Source organism: Phyllostomus discolor, chromosome 8 (genome assembly GCF_004126475.2).
Source record: "Phyllostomus discolor isolate MPI-MPIP mPhyDis1 chromosome 8, mPhyDis1.pri.v3, whole genome shotgun sequence".
Taxonomy (NCBI): domain Eukaryota; kingdom Metazoa; phylum Chordata; class Mammalia; order Chiroptera; family Phyllostomidae; genus Phyllostomus; species Phyllostomus discolor.
Genome location: NC_040910.2, coordinates 108234031 through 108251810, shown reverse-complemented (window position 1 = coordinate 108251810; position 17780 = coordinate 108234031). Strand labels below are relative to the sequence as shown.

Below are 17780 nucleotides of genomic sequence, written 5' to 3'. Positions count from 1 at the left end.
AGATCCAGGGAAAGCTGGAGGCCCATTTAGTGCAAACGTAAGGTCATGAAGTCCATGTGCAAGTGCACCCTCCTACAAAGTATAATAATGAGACACAGAAGGCACAACGTGGAAAAAACCGATAACAATTCAGAGGGGTGAAGGGGATTTTAAGGTGAACTCCTTAAAACCAGACATGCAGCAAAGCCCCCAAGGCCATAAAAAGAATAGGCACTGAACCGTAAGTCATTTACGCCCTGAAGATAATTTTTTCTCTTAATAACTCAATTTTGTTATCACACACAGGCCCATTTGTAGCCTATGACAACTCTACGTGGTTTTCTTATTCCAGAGACATTCTCGCTTTGATCTCGGGATTATAAGCAGCATTACAAGGTTTAAAAATTGGCTGATGTTCGGAGACAAACCAGCATCCCACAGTTGATACAATTTATAAATCCTTTTTCACTCCAGCTTATGGAATACATTCTCTGGTCCCCGGACATGAATTACCATAAGAATCGTTTTTTATAATTCTATGGAAAAAGGAACCAAGAAGGTCAAGGTGAACACTGCTATATATGAATCAACAGGGCACCCACTAAACACAGTTCACACGAGGGAAAGAGAAGACGTTACTTCCTTCAACCTCAGACGTCTTCACGAGTGCGCAAAATCACTAAAACGCCATTCAGAGGAAACACTCAACAACCCCGTTCTGATGGGAGGATCCTGAGCTGAACTCTGGCTCTTTTTAATGAGTTATTAGCACAAGTTCCTGCCAAAGTTCAAGACCCAAACTAAAACCGTTTCCTTGTTCTGGCTTCACTCTGCACCTGCAGCCACAGAAGCAGCCCCGTCCCAGCTCGCACACCAAGCCCAGACACAGCCCAAGAACAAAGGGAAGTTCCTTTCAAGTCGTCTCTGCTGAGCTACCAGGTGCTGAGCCACACCCATGCGGACACGTGAGCCTGCCCCCCCCCCCCGCCCCCGTCTTACAGTGAACACCCCAAACAGACTCAGAGATGGGGCTTCCGAGGAGTCCACTAGGGTCAGCTTTTAAGGTGATTGTAATTATTCACAAGGAACCAAGCTCAGAGACCTTGAGAGTAGGTTTTCAAGAAGCATTAGGAAGCCAGTATCATTTCACAAAAGAATGGCCTCAATCTGGACTTGGGGAGAACCAAAACAGAGGAACCCACAGAAGCCAGGCTAGCCCTTCTCTAAGAATTCAACATCGTTTTTTAAAAATTTCAAAAAGATTTTATTTATTTATTTTTAGACAGAGGGGAAGGGAGTGAGAAAGAGAGGGAGAGAAACATCAATGTGTGGTTGACTGTTGCATGCCCCCTACTAGGGTCCTGGCCCGCAACCCAGCCATGTGCCCTGACTGGGAATTAAACCAGCAACCCTTTGGTTCACAGGCTGGTGCACAGTCCACTGAGCCACACCAGCCAGGGCTCAACATAATTTTTAAAGGGACATCAAGTCCATACTCACTGGGTAGTTGTCACAGGGCATTCTGAGATTCTGCAAATTGACACAAATCTCTCCAGTTCTCCAAGCCTGCTAGTTACCTTAACAAACCCTGGAATACAGCAAATCAAAATCCAACTTTGGTTTATTTGGTTCCAAACAAACGAGCAGAGAATTAGTGAAATTTGCCTTCTTTTTTGGAGGGTGGGGTAGGGATTGGTGTGTGCATGCAATCGAAAGGGAGGTGGGTGTTCGCCTTAAAAATTTGGAAATTACATTCCGAAGTGAAGTTGATCAACCCAAGTCATCAATGAACAACCTAGTGAATGTGGGGTAAATGAGCAGAATGACAGCCCTAGAAATGGAAGAAAAGCAATGAAGAAATGTCATTTTTTAAATGAAGGCCAAAATATTCTAACTTCGAACACAGAAGAAGAAACCCTATGGTGCTCTGATAGAAAGTGAGGGTTGGGGAAGGAGGTGGGAACGAAATTCCGGCATTCCTTCCTAGAAACGGAACACAGGGCCAGGGTCTGGAAGCAGGCGGGAGGGAAGGGCAAGCTGACGACGAGCAACAGGAGCAGCAAGGGTCGCAGCGCGGGCCTCCCCTCAGCGCCCCTGGATGACCAAGTCCACTCGCAGGTGCGTGGCCGAGGGACCACAAGCTGCTACCGTGCACACTAACCCCCCCCCGCCCCCCGCAGCTGGGAGAAACCTTAGTGCCATCTGGCTTAACCCACTGTCCCTAGAAGAGGAAACCGAGACCCAAGGCGTGAGGCAAACTGGCTGCCAACTAACCAACAGCACCCAGGGGGAAGCCGCCGACCCCCAGAGACTTGGCCTGTTCCTCCCACCACGACAGAGTTCACCTGGGCGTCTCCAGAGCCGGAAGAACACTGCTCATCACACAGGGCCCTAAACAAATGTTTGTATCAGGAGAGCGCGGAAGGCAATGAGGAGAGAGAGCCACGTTTTATTAAACAGAGAGCCCCCTCCCCTGCTTACTCTAGCTCTCCTTGATGTCTGCCTTGTTTAAGATTATGGTCTCCCAAGTAATTTAATACTTTATATATAATAATGTGCTGCTTCCTGGCTCTCAATGAAATGAAAATTTCCTAAGCGTAGGGACCGCATGTTATACAGCCATTTCCCACAGCATCTCCAGTTGAGTTGAACACACAGTTAAGAGTTCAACAAGCCCTGGCCAGTTAGCTCTGCTGGCTGGAGTGGTTGCGGGTTCGATCCCCAGTCAGGGCACACACAAGAAGCAACCAATCAATGCAAGAATAAATGAAACAACAAATCAATATTTCTCTCCCTTCCTCTCTCTAGTCAATCAATAAGGATTTTTTAAAGAGTCCAATAAATATGGAAAAACCAATCGATGTTTCTCTCTTTCCACTCTCTCTCTAATCAGGAAATTAAAAAACTCTGTGAAAGAGTTCAATAACATTTTTTAAAGAAGAGAGTTCAATAAACACGGGCTAGAAGGATGCTTCACAGGTATAACAGACTAAAATAAAACTCTGAACAGCTAGAGCTTAAAAGAGGGTCAGAAAACCTCTTTAGTGATGTTTCCACAGGACAAGCTGTGTCCTTTTGAACTACTGGTTAAGATTTCAACTTATCAACTTTCTCATCAATTTTCTTTGTCATCTCCTCCCTCCACTGCAACTACATCAAATGGTTCCGATGTCTTAAACACAGACCACAGGTTTATCTTTGATCGTGAGATCAACAGAAAAAAAAAAGAGTTCAGAAAATAAAATTCACCTTTTTCAGTCACTCATTTTCTACTCCCAAAAACTGGAGAGCAATTCTTTGGGCTAAAACTCAAAATTTCCAGAGAAGCTTACTAAGTAAATTCTAGCCTCTAGTATCCTCTCAGTTCTTTCCAACACCAGGACATCCTTCCGCAGATCGGTCACTCACGAGGTGCACGCGTTCAACAGCAGTCCCGTCAGCACGCGGCGGGCCCAGTGAGGGACGATCGCAGTGGCACTTGCAGGGGTGCCCAGGTGGGAGCCACGGGGCGTGAATCAGCACCAGCGGCCTATCCGCCCTCCTGCTGCGGCCGCAGGATCGCACTTCGTGCACTCTGCAGACTCCTACCCACCAGCTATTCACAGAAAATCCTGCTTGCGAACCCTCATGACAGGGGAAAAGAAAACACTTTCGTACAGCCAGCAAGGCGCCCTAGGGGGCCTGTGAGAAGAACCGCAGATGTGGGTAGGAAGGGATCACAGAAGACTGTGTTCACTCCCACCCTCCGCCCTCCTGGGTAGTCAGCTACAGTTCTGAGGGCGAAAAAGGCAATTCCTGTCGTGGAAGAAAACACTTTTTGTGGGTTTTTTTTTAAGGGCCACAGAAGCTCTGACAATACTCAACAGAACAGGAACGAGACAGAAATGTGAACGCCACATCCTCTGGGTTGGCGGGGGGAGCCGGACTGTACACTGACAACTCAGGTCAAACCAAATGCTACTCGGAGACCATCTTTCAGTAATTTTTTGAACAATGTCTCAATGCTGGCAGCAATTTCACACCGTAGAATGACCCCTGAAATAGATACTGGTCCATCAAGGAGAGTTTAAAGGGGCCAGCCACCTCCATCACCAACTGGCGCCCCAGTCAGGGGAAGTCCACGGGTGACGGAATACATCCGAAGACAAAACTCACGCTCTCAGAGTCAGGATGAAGAAGTCAATCACAGTAGGGAAGAGAAATTTCTAAATCCAGAATGGCTCCTTCAGGGTGTCCAAGGGAGAGGTGGGGATGCAGATCCCAAGCCTCACCACAAAAGCTAAACCAATTATCACTGAAGGCGAGCTGAGATAATCCATGCACAGGGCCGAGCACAGTGTCCGAGTGCCCCATCCACAGTAACAGCAGCGAAAGACAAGAGATAACGTTGACTGCACACTTAACAGCGAATCCTCTTCAGAGGCCTCTGAGAGTCAGCAGCAGGAGAAAAAATTGCGAAGGACTAGCCCTGTTGAAGAATTTTAGTTTCTTTGTGTGTGCACTCTCCATAGAAAACACCATGTTTTGTGTGCCTTAAATGCAACAACCACAAAAGCACCTTCCTTGAGGAATTAGAAGAGAGGCTAGCAGGGCAGGTTTAAAAAACAAACAAAAAACAGTTAGAGGACGGGCTAACTAAAGAGTCATCCTCCCAAAGTGGCCGAATCTATGGTCCCAAACGCGACAGACCCCGCAGGGAAAGGGTTAACTGCAGACTCAGTAAAGCTGGGAAGTTCTGGAGCGAGCCCATCAAACAATGTGGCAAATCAGCAAAACTGGTGAGTTGTGAGCAGCGGTCTCCCAGAAATAGGCTCTCATTTATTTTTCATTTCTTCTGCTTTCCAGTCTCTTCTCTTTGAAGCAGCTCTTGATTAGTTTCTTTTTAATTGCCACTTAATTGGGAAATAAAATTAGAACACTTATTTGATATCAGTGATGAGGTTTCTCTTTTCATTTCTGCTTTGATCTAGTTTTGAAAAACCGAAGCTGAAGGGAGAGATTAAGAAAAAGAAACTAAAAAGGCTTCTTCTTGCCAAGAGCTAGACACAGCCATAAGCCATCAAATAAATATGGGAAGAACCACTCTTGGAGAATATGAACAATAAGGAAAAAAGCAAACAAGGATAGCCTACGGAATTCCTTTCAGAAGACCTTTCTGTTCCCTTAAGTTTACTCAGAAGGGAGAGTAACCCATGACTGGGAAGCGAGGAAGACCTGTCAGAACACACCTGAACCCATCCCGTGGGTGAGCACGGGAAGGGGGAAAGCAGACACCCGTTCTCAAAGGGTTCTTGTCCTGGGGCTTAGCAGCTTCTCAACGGTGTGGACAACGTGGCAAAACAGACTCCAAAAGAATCCCAGGAACAAAACAGCTTAAAGGTTCCTTCCTGTTCCAAACACTCAGATAAATTCCACCTATTTGGTGCTCCAAAATTAAAATCTGCCCTGGCTGGTGGCTCAGTGGGTTGAACACCAGACTGCGAACCAAAAGGCTGCCGGTTTGATTCCCAGTCAGGGCCCAGGCCTGGGCCGCCGGCCAGGTCCCTGGTTGGGGGCGTGCGAGAAGCAGCTGATCTGTTTTTCTTGTACACGCACACACACCGCACAGTTCCTCTCCGTCTGTATCCCTCCCTTCCTCTCTCTCTAAAAATAAGTAAATAAAATCTTTAAAAAATTAAAACCCACCGGCTGAGTGCACTCTCCCTCTGGGAACACACCCGCACCTCTCCTTCCCCCTCTCCTCCCCCCCTGGAGCGTTATCTCGCCGCCCTCCCCCCCAGAGCTCCGCAGGCCCTCCTTCTGCTTCTGCAACTTGTTTCCTGAGCCTACGCAGCCCAGCTGGCCCACTTCTACCACCTCTGTAATTTTCCCTCACAATATGAATTCCTGCGTCTGAATGCTTTCTTCGCCAAACTCACAAACCAAGGTCCAACCTCTCTGGTAACAACTGGTGCCACCTTGCAGCCAACACCTCCAGTAACGAGATGACTGGCCCCCACCTGCGACAACCACCCCCATGTTAGCCCCTCTCCCTGGAATGCCCCCTGCAGCTTGTTTTCCAGGGGTGCACCCCAACCAACTGATACAATCTTTGCCAGGGGGAGTCACAAGACCAAGCCCCACAGAGAGAGGTTAAAAACAATCTGCCAGCTGACAAGGTTTATTCCGTGGTGATACTTCTTGGAAAGCCTTTCCGGGAAAACAAGCAAGCAAATTAAACCTGACAGGTGAAGCAGGAGCTGCAGGAGGATGTGGCACACAAGTCACCTCAGCCTGCCTCTCCTCTCAGTTGTCGGGGACTGACCACGTCAGGCAGGTGACCGCGGCGAAACTGCTGCTCCTTTCCTCTGCTGAGCGAATTTTTAAAACAGCGGCCGACACAAACACTGCAGACGGACACATCGATACACACACGTGCTGTATATGTGCGCATGTGCACACCTATGTTCTTACACACATATGAAATGTATACTCACCCAAGGTTTGGTCAGGGGAGAAACGCATGACAAGAAAAGCCAAGAACCAAACTTTGACACAGGAAGGAACCTAAGGAGCTGGCACAGCTGCATTTTCTACTATTCCAGGGCATGGACGCAGCTCATTTCGTTAGCACAAGGCACTGGGAGCCCACCCTGAAAGAAAAGCCTGAGAGAGTAAGGGTTGGTGTGGACTATCATTAACTAATTGCCTATTATACTCGAGAATCATTCGCACCAAAAGGAGATGCTCTCATTGAACTCAAAACATTTTCTGAAAACATTTTGAATAATACAAGACAAGAAAATGTTCAAGAAGCCAAAATGCAGTGGAAAACTGGAATACCACAATAAACTCAAGGACCTTTGATTTCTGTACATACTTCACAAAAACTGTAGTAAGGTTTACAATGAGATTTATTTGGGGAAAGAAAGTGTATAGGAAAAATCTGACATCCTTCCCCCCGGTGAGGAGAAATGAAACTCCACTAACACCGGGCTAAGAACTTGAACACTGGCCATTCAACCAGCCAGCGAACACTCGGTAATGCAAACTAAGTACCAGGCATTGCAAAGACATGCACCCTCTTCTCAGGCACCTTACAGCCAGGTGAGGCAAAGACTGGACCCCTGTGTCACTGAACTAGTGTCATGATAGAAGCTCCGAAGCCCACTGCCTGTGACAAGGGCAGGGAGGCGAGCTGGGAGGAGGACAGGGAAGAGCCGAAGACACAGTAGGAGGGAGGGGAAGACTGCATTCCAGACTTTATCTCACTTAATCCCTACAACTGAAGGCTGAGCAACTCTCCCAAGGTCACAGGACTGCTCAGTGTCAGAACCAGGCTTTGAATGACTCACCGGTGTGCGCCTCCCCACCGTGCCACACAGCTTCTCCCCAGCACCCTGTGCTCCGACGACCAATGGAAACCTGCCGACTCCCCCTCGGGACCTAAGTGCCAGGACTAGACTCTGCACTCTAGACTGGGTCCTCCGTTTCCCACCTGCCACCTCCGAACCCCTTTATCAGAAAGACCTCCACATTCAGGGTCTGCCCACCCAGACCACGACCACACACAAAACAAAAGTCACTGAAAAAGGAAACGCCTTCAGAGTTTTCGAAGGTTACCACGTTGTTGTACTTTAATAAAACAGAACTTTCTGGCACGCAGTTCTGCAAAATGATTCACAGGTTATAGAGAACAGAACCCGTTACAGAGCTACAGACACTAGTCAGAACAGCTCAGCAGGAAAAAAATAAAAGTAACTACGCAAAGAGCAAAGAAACTGGACTTTCACTTTTGAAATGACTTTCTAATTCAACAACTCCCGTTTATAACTGGGATCTCTATTCAGAAGGGCTACGCTTTCCCTTCTTCCTCTTCCTCCTACTTCCTCTTTCTCAGTTTTTTCCTTCTTAGGAATTTCAAACTTCAAAATTAGGCTTTTACCGCATTAAACCTGTTGTGAGTTACACCAAAAGAACATAGTCTCGTGAAATGAAATTTGACAAGCTTCCTTTTCCTCTACCTTCCCACCAGAGTGTCCTGCCAATGTGCCAAGGTTGCCAGTTTAATCTCTCTGGGGCACACAGAAGAATGAACCAATGAATGCATAACTAGAAAAGCAAATGGATGTTTCTTTCTCTATCAATAAATTAAAAAATAAAATTTTTAAATAACATAAAAGGTCTTTTTTAAATTTTTTATTTATTTATTTTTAGAGAGGGAAGGGAGAGAGACAGAGAGAGAGAGAGAAACATCAATGTGCAGTTGCTGGGGGCCGTGGCCTGCAACCCAGGCATGTGCCCTGACTGGGAATCGAACTTGCAATGCTTTGGTTTGCAGCCTGCACTCAATCCACTGAGCTACGCCAGCCAGGACATAAAAGACCTTTTAACCTAAGAGTTCATCACTGGAAGATTATAAACCGCTTTAATAATCCTATGTCCTCCCATCTCTACAAGACAGCAGGATTTTTTAGAAAGTTTATCCAAAGATCTCAACCCTACCTTACTTCCAGGATACCATTAATATTGCAAATGACAAGATGGCTACAAAAATCAGACCACAGATTCGGCGGAGGTTATACATACAAAACAGTCTCTCCTGACCTTACCTTTAAAAAAACACATATAGAGAAAGTGAGCGCCAGCTTCAGCCACTGTAACAATGTGAAGAAAGAGGAATGATAGGGTGTGGCTCACAAGAGTGAAAACTGATTTGGGAACAGAGCTCAGCACGCGAACACTCGAAACATTTTTGCTGCGGAAGGAACAAATAGTTACTAGTAGGCAACACCCTCAAGTACAGGAGATGCAGTGCTAAACCCACCTCCAAACACGCTCCAAGAAGTATCATCGCTCAATTTCGTGAAGCTTGAGGCTACTTTGCAAACTTAACAGAAGCAATATGCTGGAAGACCTAATTATCTATTGTTCAGGAAACATGGATTTGGAGCAACAGGCACTGTATACCTCAAAACATTATCATACAGTAATTACGCAGGGTTTATAAGGTGAGTTTAAACCTTGAGATCCTCTGGTAGCAACATTTTACAATATAATTATGGTTTGTATAGCCTGAATTTCCTCATTGAAGATGAACTGCAGCGAAACGTTTTATTACTCATTTACTGCTGGTCACGTTGTTCGCACAATACCTAAGTTAACATTCCCTTTGAACTGTACTGTTATACTGACCTGTGTTGTGCCATCTAAAACCACCATCCTACAGGCTCTTTTCCCAGGACGGGCCTGAAGCGCACACAGAAGAACTTTTATATAATAAAAGTATTGAATGTCTCCGGCCCTTAATATACTAGGCATCCACCTCTGGTAAACGACAAGGACAAACACCAACCACCGGGCAGGATCTCAATGTCTCAGCCAATGAGAATATGGGGGCGGGGTTACACTAAGCTCCCGGTGACTTCCCCGCACCCCAGAGACCCAGGTTGTGGGAAGCTGGACAGGAATTGAACTCCGAGAATCTCCTTACCCCCGGTTGTAGCTGTTGTCCTCCTCGTTCTCGCAGTCGCTGCAGTGCTCATGGCCGTTTCCGTTCCCTTCCATCATCTGCGGCCGCGGAGGGGCCGGCGACTTCACTGCTGTCTCACTCTCGTCCGCCATCTTCTGTTCCGAGGGCCGGCCTCCAAGCCTCGCTACAAGGGGGGCTCCTATTGGACGAGGGAAACTGGCGCTATATTCTGGGTTTTGTAGTTTTTGTGGCGAAGCGAGCCGTAAGTAGGCGCGGTTCATTCCCGGGAAACCGGAACGAGGTGGACTACAATACCCAGAAATTACGAGGGGGAGGCTGTCTTGGGTCGGGGTCCCGCGGCGCTCGGAAGCCCTGTGCGTTCCGCCGCGCTTTAAAGGCTGACCCTTGCGACCCCGCGGATCGTATAGCATGCTGGGATTTGTAGTTCCATGCTCGTTTTGGGTTTCGTCCGTGGAGGCTCCAAAATCCGAGCTTTGACCTCAGCCTGCCCTTGCTAGTGCCTGGGCCATAGGTGAGCCGTTATCGATTGCCGTTAAGAACTGTTAGCATTTCCGGGTAAGTAAGAGAGCCTGAGACCCGCGGGCGTGTCCCACCGGCAGCCTGAATGCATCAGGCCTTCTTAGAGGGGCTTTCCTGCAAGAACCCAGGTTGGCTCCTGGCCGCCTTCCTTAAGGCCTCCCGAGAGATGGTAGATGGTGGTGTGCGGAGCCCTGATTCAGACCCGGGAGACTTGACTGCCCCGTCAAGCCTACCCTCTTCTGGACCTCCAGGTATCGGTCCACGAAGCTCTTCCGCACACAGCGTTCCTTTCATCCTCCGCGGCAGCCCTCCACTATTACTCTTAAATGAGCCCTTATATACCAGGCTCTGTGGTAAAGATTTTCCAGCTTCTTTTTTAATCTTCTCAACAAACCTAGCATGTGGGCTCTATTCCGCCTTTTTTTTTTTTTTTTACCGACGAAGAAACGTGGCTCAGATTAGTTGGTAAATTGCAGTCACATAGCTAATAAGTGACAGAATCAGTATATGAATCTTAATCTGCCCTTAGGCCCGCTTAATTCCTTGCCATTACAAAAATTCCATGGTCTCATACATCTTACTCGGGGAAACCGGGAATGAGAAGGTAATTGCAACATCTTAATCTATTTTTAGCCCTGACCGAATGCTTCAGCCTCCTGGGTCTCACCCTGTGATTGACTAATCACACCTGAGTTTTGTTTGGTTGTTTAGAAACTTGATTCAGGTGAACAGCTTGCAAACCAGGGAAACGCAGCTTCTGCTGAAAATCGAAAGTGTGCTCTGATACACATGAGTTTGGAGGAGACAGCTCAAAGGCGTGGTTCCGGTTCTGAGAGGTTTCCTGTTCAGGTTGGGTTGCGGTGGGTGATGAGGGAAGGAACTTCTTAACCTCAGAGAACTTCATGGCCAAAAAGGGAAATGATCTTTGCTTTGGAAAAACGTTCACCATGGTCAGAAACAGCTCCCCTCTGCCTCAGGGAAACAAATAAAACAGAGCTAAGTATTGTCAATTCTTAGTTTTTATATCAGTGGCCAGAGCAGAAGTAAATATGATTCAAATCAGGTAATCTCCAATTACTTATCTTTGACTTCGGAAGGCAGTCAAAGACACCTGCTCAGGCTGAGAGCCATCCCCCACACTCCTTATCTGCCACCTTACCTGCAGCTGCGGGCGAGTGGAAGAGGTCAGAGGTGATCATAGTAAAGCTTTCCGTGTGTTAGTTTCACCTGTTGTAGCTCATGTGACCTTGTGATGTAGGTAGGGACTGGGACTTGAAGAAAATTGTGCTTGGGGAAAAAAAAAATCACAATGATATCTAGTTGCAGAACCAGAACCCACGTCTGGTGTTCTAGTTTCCAGCCCTGCGTTTTCCTTTCTCACAGACACACAGAGGTTACGTGAAAGCTAATGACACGTGACAGAGGGAATAAAGGTGCTGGTTTCTGTGGACCCCGCCATTCTCGTGGTTCGAAGCTTGAGTGAGGCAGTCTGCCTTGCGTGCTACTGCAAACTGAGCAGGCGTTGCTCTGTGGTGAGCCTTTCCTGGGAGGCAGGCAGGCAAGCAGGCAGGCAGTGGGACCCTAACTGAGCTCAGAATGCAAGCACAAGCCCTGGCTGGCGTAGCTCAGTGGATTGAGTGCGGCCTGGGAACCAAATTGTCCCAGGTTCGATTCCCAGCCAGGGTACATTCCTGGGTTGCAGGCCAGAACCCCCAGCAACCGCACATTGATGTTTCTCTCTCTCTCTCTCTTTCTCTCTCTCTCTCTCTCTCTCTCTCTATCTCCCTCCCTTCCCTCTCTAAAAATAAATAAATAAATAAAATCTTAAAAAAAAAAAAAAAAGAATGCAAGCACAAGGCCAAAGTTCTGGAATGCAGCACCTCTGAGAAGTTCAGAATTAGAAGGGATCTAAGAGAGGCTCTCATTCCCTCTCTCTTAGGATTTTTCAAGTTAGAATCTTCTCAGATGTTGTAGGATCCATGATTTCTCTGCAATAAAATGTAAACTTTTTGTTTCTAAAAATAAATTGAGTGTATGTGACTTTTTTATTTAATGACCACTCGGTAACTGAATATCACCATATGTGATTTTGGTGCCTGAGTTTATTGTTGCGCTTACAGTCACAGTGCAATATAGAGTTTCCTACATTTGGTCTATGAATGCTTTCTTGGGGTTTCAAGAGTTCTCATATGTGTCCTTCCCCACTCCCTCCTAAGAGACAGCCTTCCTCTTTCACACAGTTCTTATTGGTGCAAAATTGGCCAAGTTCTGCTTTATGGGGTTATGTAGAAACATATAATCCTGTGTCCTTGTAGGTAGTTGTTACATTTTCTACAGTTAATAGCTGCTTCCCTAAAATTCTTATTTTTTTCCAAGGTAAACATTCCCAGCTTTCTGAGCATGTCAGCACACTAGAATAGCGGGATTCCCCCATCTAGCTCTGAGGAGTCCCCCACCCACCTCTTACCCACCTGTTCTGGCAGGAGCGTTGTAAGAAGGAAGTGGGATACAGCAGGGCCCGGAGGGTGACTGAGGGATGCGCCTGTGAGACTGTGCAGATTCTGGAAGAATCGGCTCCTAGTGAGGACACCTCCATTATCCCATCACGGTAGTTCCTGGGTACAGTAGGTTAGAGTGATTCTGAGAGCTGCCTGGGTTCTAAATCTTGGCTCTGCCTTTGCCTAATGAGTGACCTTAGGCAAGTCATTGAACCTCTTTGAGCCTGAATACTGTCGTCTGTAAAACGAGACAGTGTACACAAAACTCTTCGTCAAGTGTCTGGGACCGTCCATACCTGTAAATCACTTCCCTTCCCAGGAAGTCAGCATTACTACTGTTAATAATCAAAGGAAAACTCTCTCGTAACATCAGGACCTAGAGAACAGGGCTAGAACAACACAGTCCCCACCCTGGCTCCATTCCCTGAGTGGGTCAGTGCCCAGACTGTCCCAGAAGACTGCGTAGGAGAGTGGGGGACACAGGAGGTAGCAGAAGGGACTCCTAATGTGGAGAAAGGGGTCCTGGAGGAAAAGACAGCCGAGTTTTCATAGGGGAAGCAGACGAACCGGAGTGGATGTTCTAGGCTGACGGTCTACAAAGTCCATCTGCCTGAGCGTAAGGTGCTTTTGAGGCGCTGCAACAAGAGCGCTGCGACTGGGGCTACGAGCGAGGAGCGTTTTGGATGCTGAGGCTGGAGAGTATCCAGGAGTCAGACCGTGAGAGCATGTGGGTGCCACCCCGAGGAGTTCGGGCATTGTCCTGCAGACGTGGGACCCACGGACGATTGTTAGCTGGGGACAGATAGAATCACATTTTTGTTGGAGGAAGATGGTGCTCTAGGGAGCCGACGGGATGTCCTAGGCAAGAGTTTTTCTCCTCTGAAGAAGAACAGGGCTGGTGGGCTCAGGCACGAGATGAGGAGCAGGGGGTGGGATGGTCTTTGGCCATGTCCTATCTCTGCCGCAGCTTGTTTTCGGGCCGGGTACCCTTCCTTCCTATGACACCCCCTGACACCTGAGCCTGGAGCACAGTGGGTCCCGCCTTCTGCTCGTGCTGTCCTGTGGGAGAGAGTGCACCATGCATTCCCTGCCCAGAGGGGAATTCTGGGACATAGAATTTCACTTCCAGTGAAATCCTGACAACCAGGCTCACTTGAAAACAAAGTATTGTATCAAGGCCTGATGGGATATGCTGAAATGAGCTAGATAGATGAGTTCATTGAAATTGGGGGCAGGGCGAGGGGCGCGGCTCTCTGGGGCAGCATTGTCAGGAAAGGCTTCCTGGAGAAAGCAGACTTTGAACGTGGCCTTGGAGGCAGCTTAATTGCTGCACCCTCCATTATAGTCTCTGAGCGGGGGTCCTATGGACCCGCTCCTACACTTAAGTCACAGCTTTACTTTTGTTTGTAACCATTTCCCCCCACAAGATCCTACGTTCTGTGGGGGTAGAGAACAGACGATTTTCCTCACCCCTGTATCCCTTGACCCAGCATCCCATGGGCCCTCCGTCTTTGTTGGATTAATTAATGTGTGAGTGAGTGAGTGAGTAAGTGAGTGGTGAGAAAGAAGGGGTAAAACCTTCAGGGGGCAGAAACGATGCAAGCAAAGGGTCGAGGCCGGAACACCGTGTAGTCACCCCTGACGTTTGCACAAGGCTGCACTGCCCACAACGTGCACTAACTCACGGTCTTGTTTGACCCCTGACGCCAGCTGCCTGGTTCGACCCTCCGCAGTGAGCAGGGCAGGTTTTAGTCCCGTTTTTACAACGAGAAAACAGTGAGTCCGATGATTTGCCCCAAGTTTCACTGCTACTTAGTGTGAGTCCAGACTCGAACCCGATGTTTTAGCAAGAAGTCTGGTGCAATAACTAGATTCCCATCCTCCTCGGCCTTTCCCAAGGGGACCGTGGGGAGACATCCGCGGAGATCGGGGGCCGAGTTATAGAAGGCCTTAGGTTTCAGGCTGAGGAGTTTGGACTTTATCTTCTAGTTGGTGACAACCTTTAGGAGTTTTATTTTTTTTTTTGAAGCTGTTTAATAAAGGATAAATATTAATGGTATTTGTAAGGTACAATGTAAGTTTAATTGCACATTAATATTTATTTAAAGTAAACATCCGAAAAGTAAGTTTAATTATAAGAACCAGGAGTCAAAGAAGTCATCCCTCCTGGATGCAGAGGGTTGCGCATCACGCGCCACTGGGGGCAGCACTCTATTCCGGGCGTCACGCTAGAGGCCCAGGACACAGAGGTGACCGAGATGCCGGTCATTGTCAGGGTGAAGTGCGATCGTGGGAGCAGCTGCAGCCAGCTCAGGGTTCACTGCTGCGGCCCGAATGATGGAGGCTCTGTGTGCGAGCTGAGAAGGTCCCGGAGGCGGCAGCGCCCGCAGCAGCCCTGCAGCCTTCGCTCTGGGGCCGCCCCAGAGCCGCGTGCAGCTGCCGTGGACAGACTGGACCACGAGGATGCCTCCTGAGAAGACAACCCCCACTAGTACTGATGGGAACCGGGGTATCCCTCTGATAAGCCTGGAGCAGGGAAGAGGTTCGGAACCACACACCTCGGTTATGTGTGAGCTGTGTGATGCAGGAAGGGGGCCGAGCCGCTCCATCTGGTTCTGCGGGGCCCCGTGGGTCAGAACTAGGGAAGGTCTAAGGCAGAGCTTTCTTCCTTAGAAGAAAGGTTGGACTTCGAAGACAGCACGGAGTTGTCTCCAGAATCAGCGAGGGAGTTCCCTCCCGACACTGGACGCATCCAAGCACGGACGGGAACCATGACGTGGAGGGGAGTCCCACACCGAAAAGGTGTTTGGACCCGATGGGCCCCGTGATCTCGGGGTGCAGTCCTGTTTAGTGGGTGCTGCTGCCCGTGCTGCTGACGTCAAGGAGAAAGGTCTCAGTAACCGAAGTGAGCAGAGGAAGATGTCGAATCACGTCATTCCTCAGTGTGCCGGGCCCCTCCCCACCACGCTGGGCCCGGTGCTAGGCACTGGGGATACCGAGGGTGAAGGCAGACCCGACTCCCACCGTAAAGGAAGCAGAGCGCAGAAGTGCAGTTTAGGGAGAGGGAAAGGGCCGCCCGCTGAAGGTGAGGCACCGTCAGGTGCTCTTGTGTGCAGTAGCCCCCACCCCCGTCTGTGGGGCACAGCACTCCCAGTGGATGCCCGAAACCGCAGAGAGCACCAGTCCCCAGGTACGCTACATTTTTTCTTGTACGTACACACCTTCTCGCTTAAAGGAAACACTTTACAGCTTCTCTTTGGTGTATCTGAATGGCCAGCATCACTATTCCCGGGCTTTGGGGCCATGATTAAGTAATTATTAAATATCATGGTGTCAGATAGGTACTAGATTTACCGGGGTGAGCACTTCATCAGTTATGTCAGTGTCTAATCGTTTATATGGGTTGAACACCCGAAACTAATATATTGTACTTAAACCGTAATTGAAAAATAAAAACTTATTTTAAAAAAATGAAAATCAGGTGGCATCGACTACACAACAAGATCATAGAGAGTAAGAGTGAAGAAACGTTTTTAAAAACTCCAGTAAAAAATGGGAGCTAAGAATTTCAGTTTAAAACTTTCAGAACTCAAGACATTTTTTTTTTCTTTCTTTTTAAGATTTTATTTATTTATTTTTTAGAGAGGGAAGGGAGGGAGAAAGAGAGAGAGAGAGAGAGAGAGAGAGAAACATCAGTGTGCGGTTGCTGGGGGCCGTGGCCTGCAACCCAGGCATGTACCCTGACTGGGAATCGAACCTGTGACACTTTGGTTCTCAGCCCGCGCTCAATCCACTGAACTACGCCAGCCAGGGCTCTCAAGACATTTTCTATTCAAGAACTCTTGCTGAGGATTCTACTAGGGGTCAAGTTTCATCCCATTAAGAGATGACTGGGAAATTTTGGCAAGAGAACAGATAATGAAAATTGAATAGGTTCGATTCTAAATCTGAGACTGAAACAAATGTGGAGGTAAGAGTTGAAGAACATCCTCTGACAAAGCAGAAATATAGCTCAAGTTGGGAGCAAAGGGGGAATGTGGAATACGCTCAGTGCTTGGTGCACAGGTCATCGGTGGGAGTCAGCGGGCATCACTGAACTGCAAGCCGGACAGCAGAGACCCCAGTGGTGAGGCTGCCACAGAGGAAGAGCTGAGACCCTCTGCTATTCCAGGATAGACCACCTCCTCTATCCTAGTTGATGGCTTCACCTCAGCTTCCTCATGCTCTGACCTTTGTGATAGCTTTTAAACATTTGAAGTAACAGATCAGCTCCATACTAGACAAACCTGAAACCTGATTAATTTTAGCTTTAAATCATAGCTCTAAAAATCACTTCTCTCTCTCTCTCTCTCTATGCCCCTTAGAAATTTAGCCTTTCCCTGGGATAATCAGCAACCCCCTAGGCCGCAGAAGACAGTGCCTGGATCTGACTAATGGTCACAAGGGCCAGACCTCTGTCAGGCTGAAGATAACATCTTTTTAAAAAAGATTTTACTTATTTATTTTTAGAGAGACTGGAAAGGAAGAGAAACTTCAACGTGCGGTTGCCTCTTGCACACCCCCCCACTGGGGACCTGGCCCACCACCCAGGCTGGTGCCTTGACTGGGAATCAAACCGGCAACCTTTTGGTTTTCAGGCTGGCACTCAATCCACTGAGCCACACCAGCCAGGGCTACAGATAATATCTTGGCCTAAATTATGTTTCAGCTCCTGTGCCCTAAGGTGGGGTGACCCCTGGCTATTTTACCATGAAACCAGACAGAAGAACATTGGAACAGCTGTCAGAACTGTTCTCCAGACCCAAAGGAATGATTTATTACCCTTACTTAAGACTGATCAGCTCCCAACATGACCCCAAACCCCTATCCTAGGGTGTCTTGTGATTGTGCCCTTTATAATTTGCAACCTATATACCACCGGGGAGTTTTGGGCTTTTGAACATTAGCTTCCCATTCTCCTGGGTGGTGTCATTTAGAATAAAATAGCCAATATTTCTCCACTGCAAAAAAAATTAAATAAATAAGGATTACTTGAACACAAGCACTGTGATACTATGACAGTTGATCTGATACTGAGTTGGCTACTAAGTTACTTACATGTAGATAGTGTGGCTAAACGATAAAGGAATAATTCACAACCTGGGTGGGATGGAGCAGGATGGGAGATTTCATCACGTTACTTAAAGGCATGCAATTTAAAACATGAATTATTTATTTCTGGAATTTTTCCTTTAATATTTTTTAGACTGAGGTTGCCCATGGGTAACTGAAACCACGGAAGCAAAACCGCGGATAAAGGGGGGCTTCTGTAT

The 17780-nt window shown here is 47.8% G+C and overlaps 1 protein-coding gene and 1 long non-coding RNA gene across 5 annotated transcripts in view; one reads left to right on the top strand and one right to left on the bottom strand.

Annotated features, from left to right (window-relative positions):
* NMT1 (N-myristoyltransferase 1) overlaps positions 1-9789 on the bottom strand; it is a 34438-nt gene extending 24649 nt beyond the window's left edge. For 2 of the 4 annotated variants that reach the window (XR_004904937.1, XM_036034028.1), the window contains exon 1: positions 9452-9620. Coding sequence is in view for 3 of the 4 variants with exons in the window: in XM_036034028.1 (XP_035889921.1) it covers positions 9452-9582 (131 nt within the window). In the remaining variant the exon portion in view is untranslated. Of the gene's footprint in view, positions 1-9153; positions 9208-9451 lie in introns of all 4 variants that reach the window. The other 2 variants (XM_036034029.1, XM_028520882.2) reach the window with 2 other exon arrangements.
* A 116-nt stretch (positions 9790-9905) lies between these two features.
* Positions 9906-14527, top strand: LOC118502229. Its single transcript, XR_004904938.1, has 2 exons — positions 9906-10006; positions 12347-14527. It is a non-coding gene; the product is annotated as an uncharacterized LOC118502229 (long non-coding RNA).
* The last annotated feature ends 3253 nt before the right edge of the window (positions 14528-17780 follow it).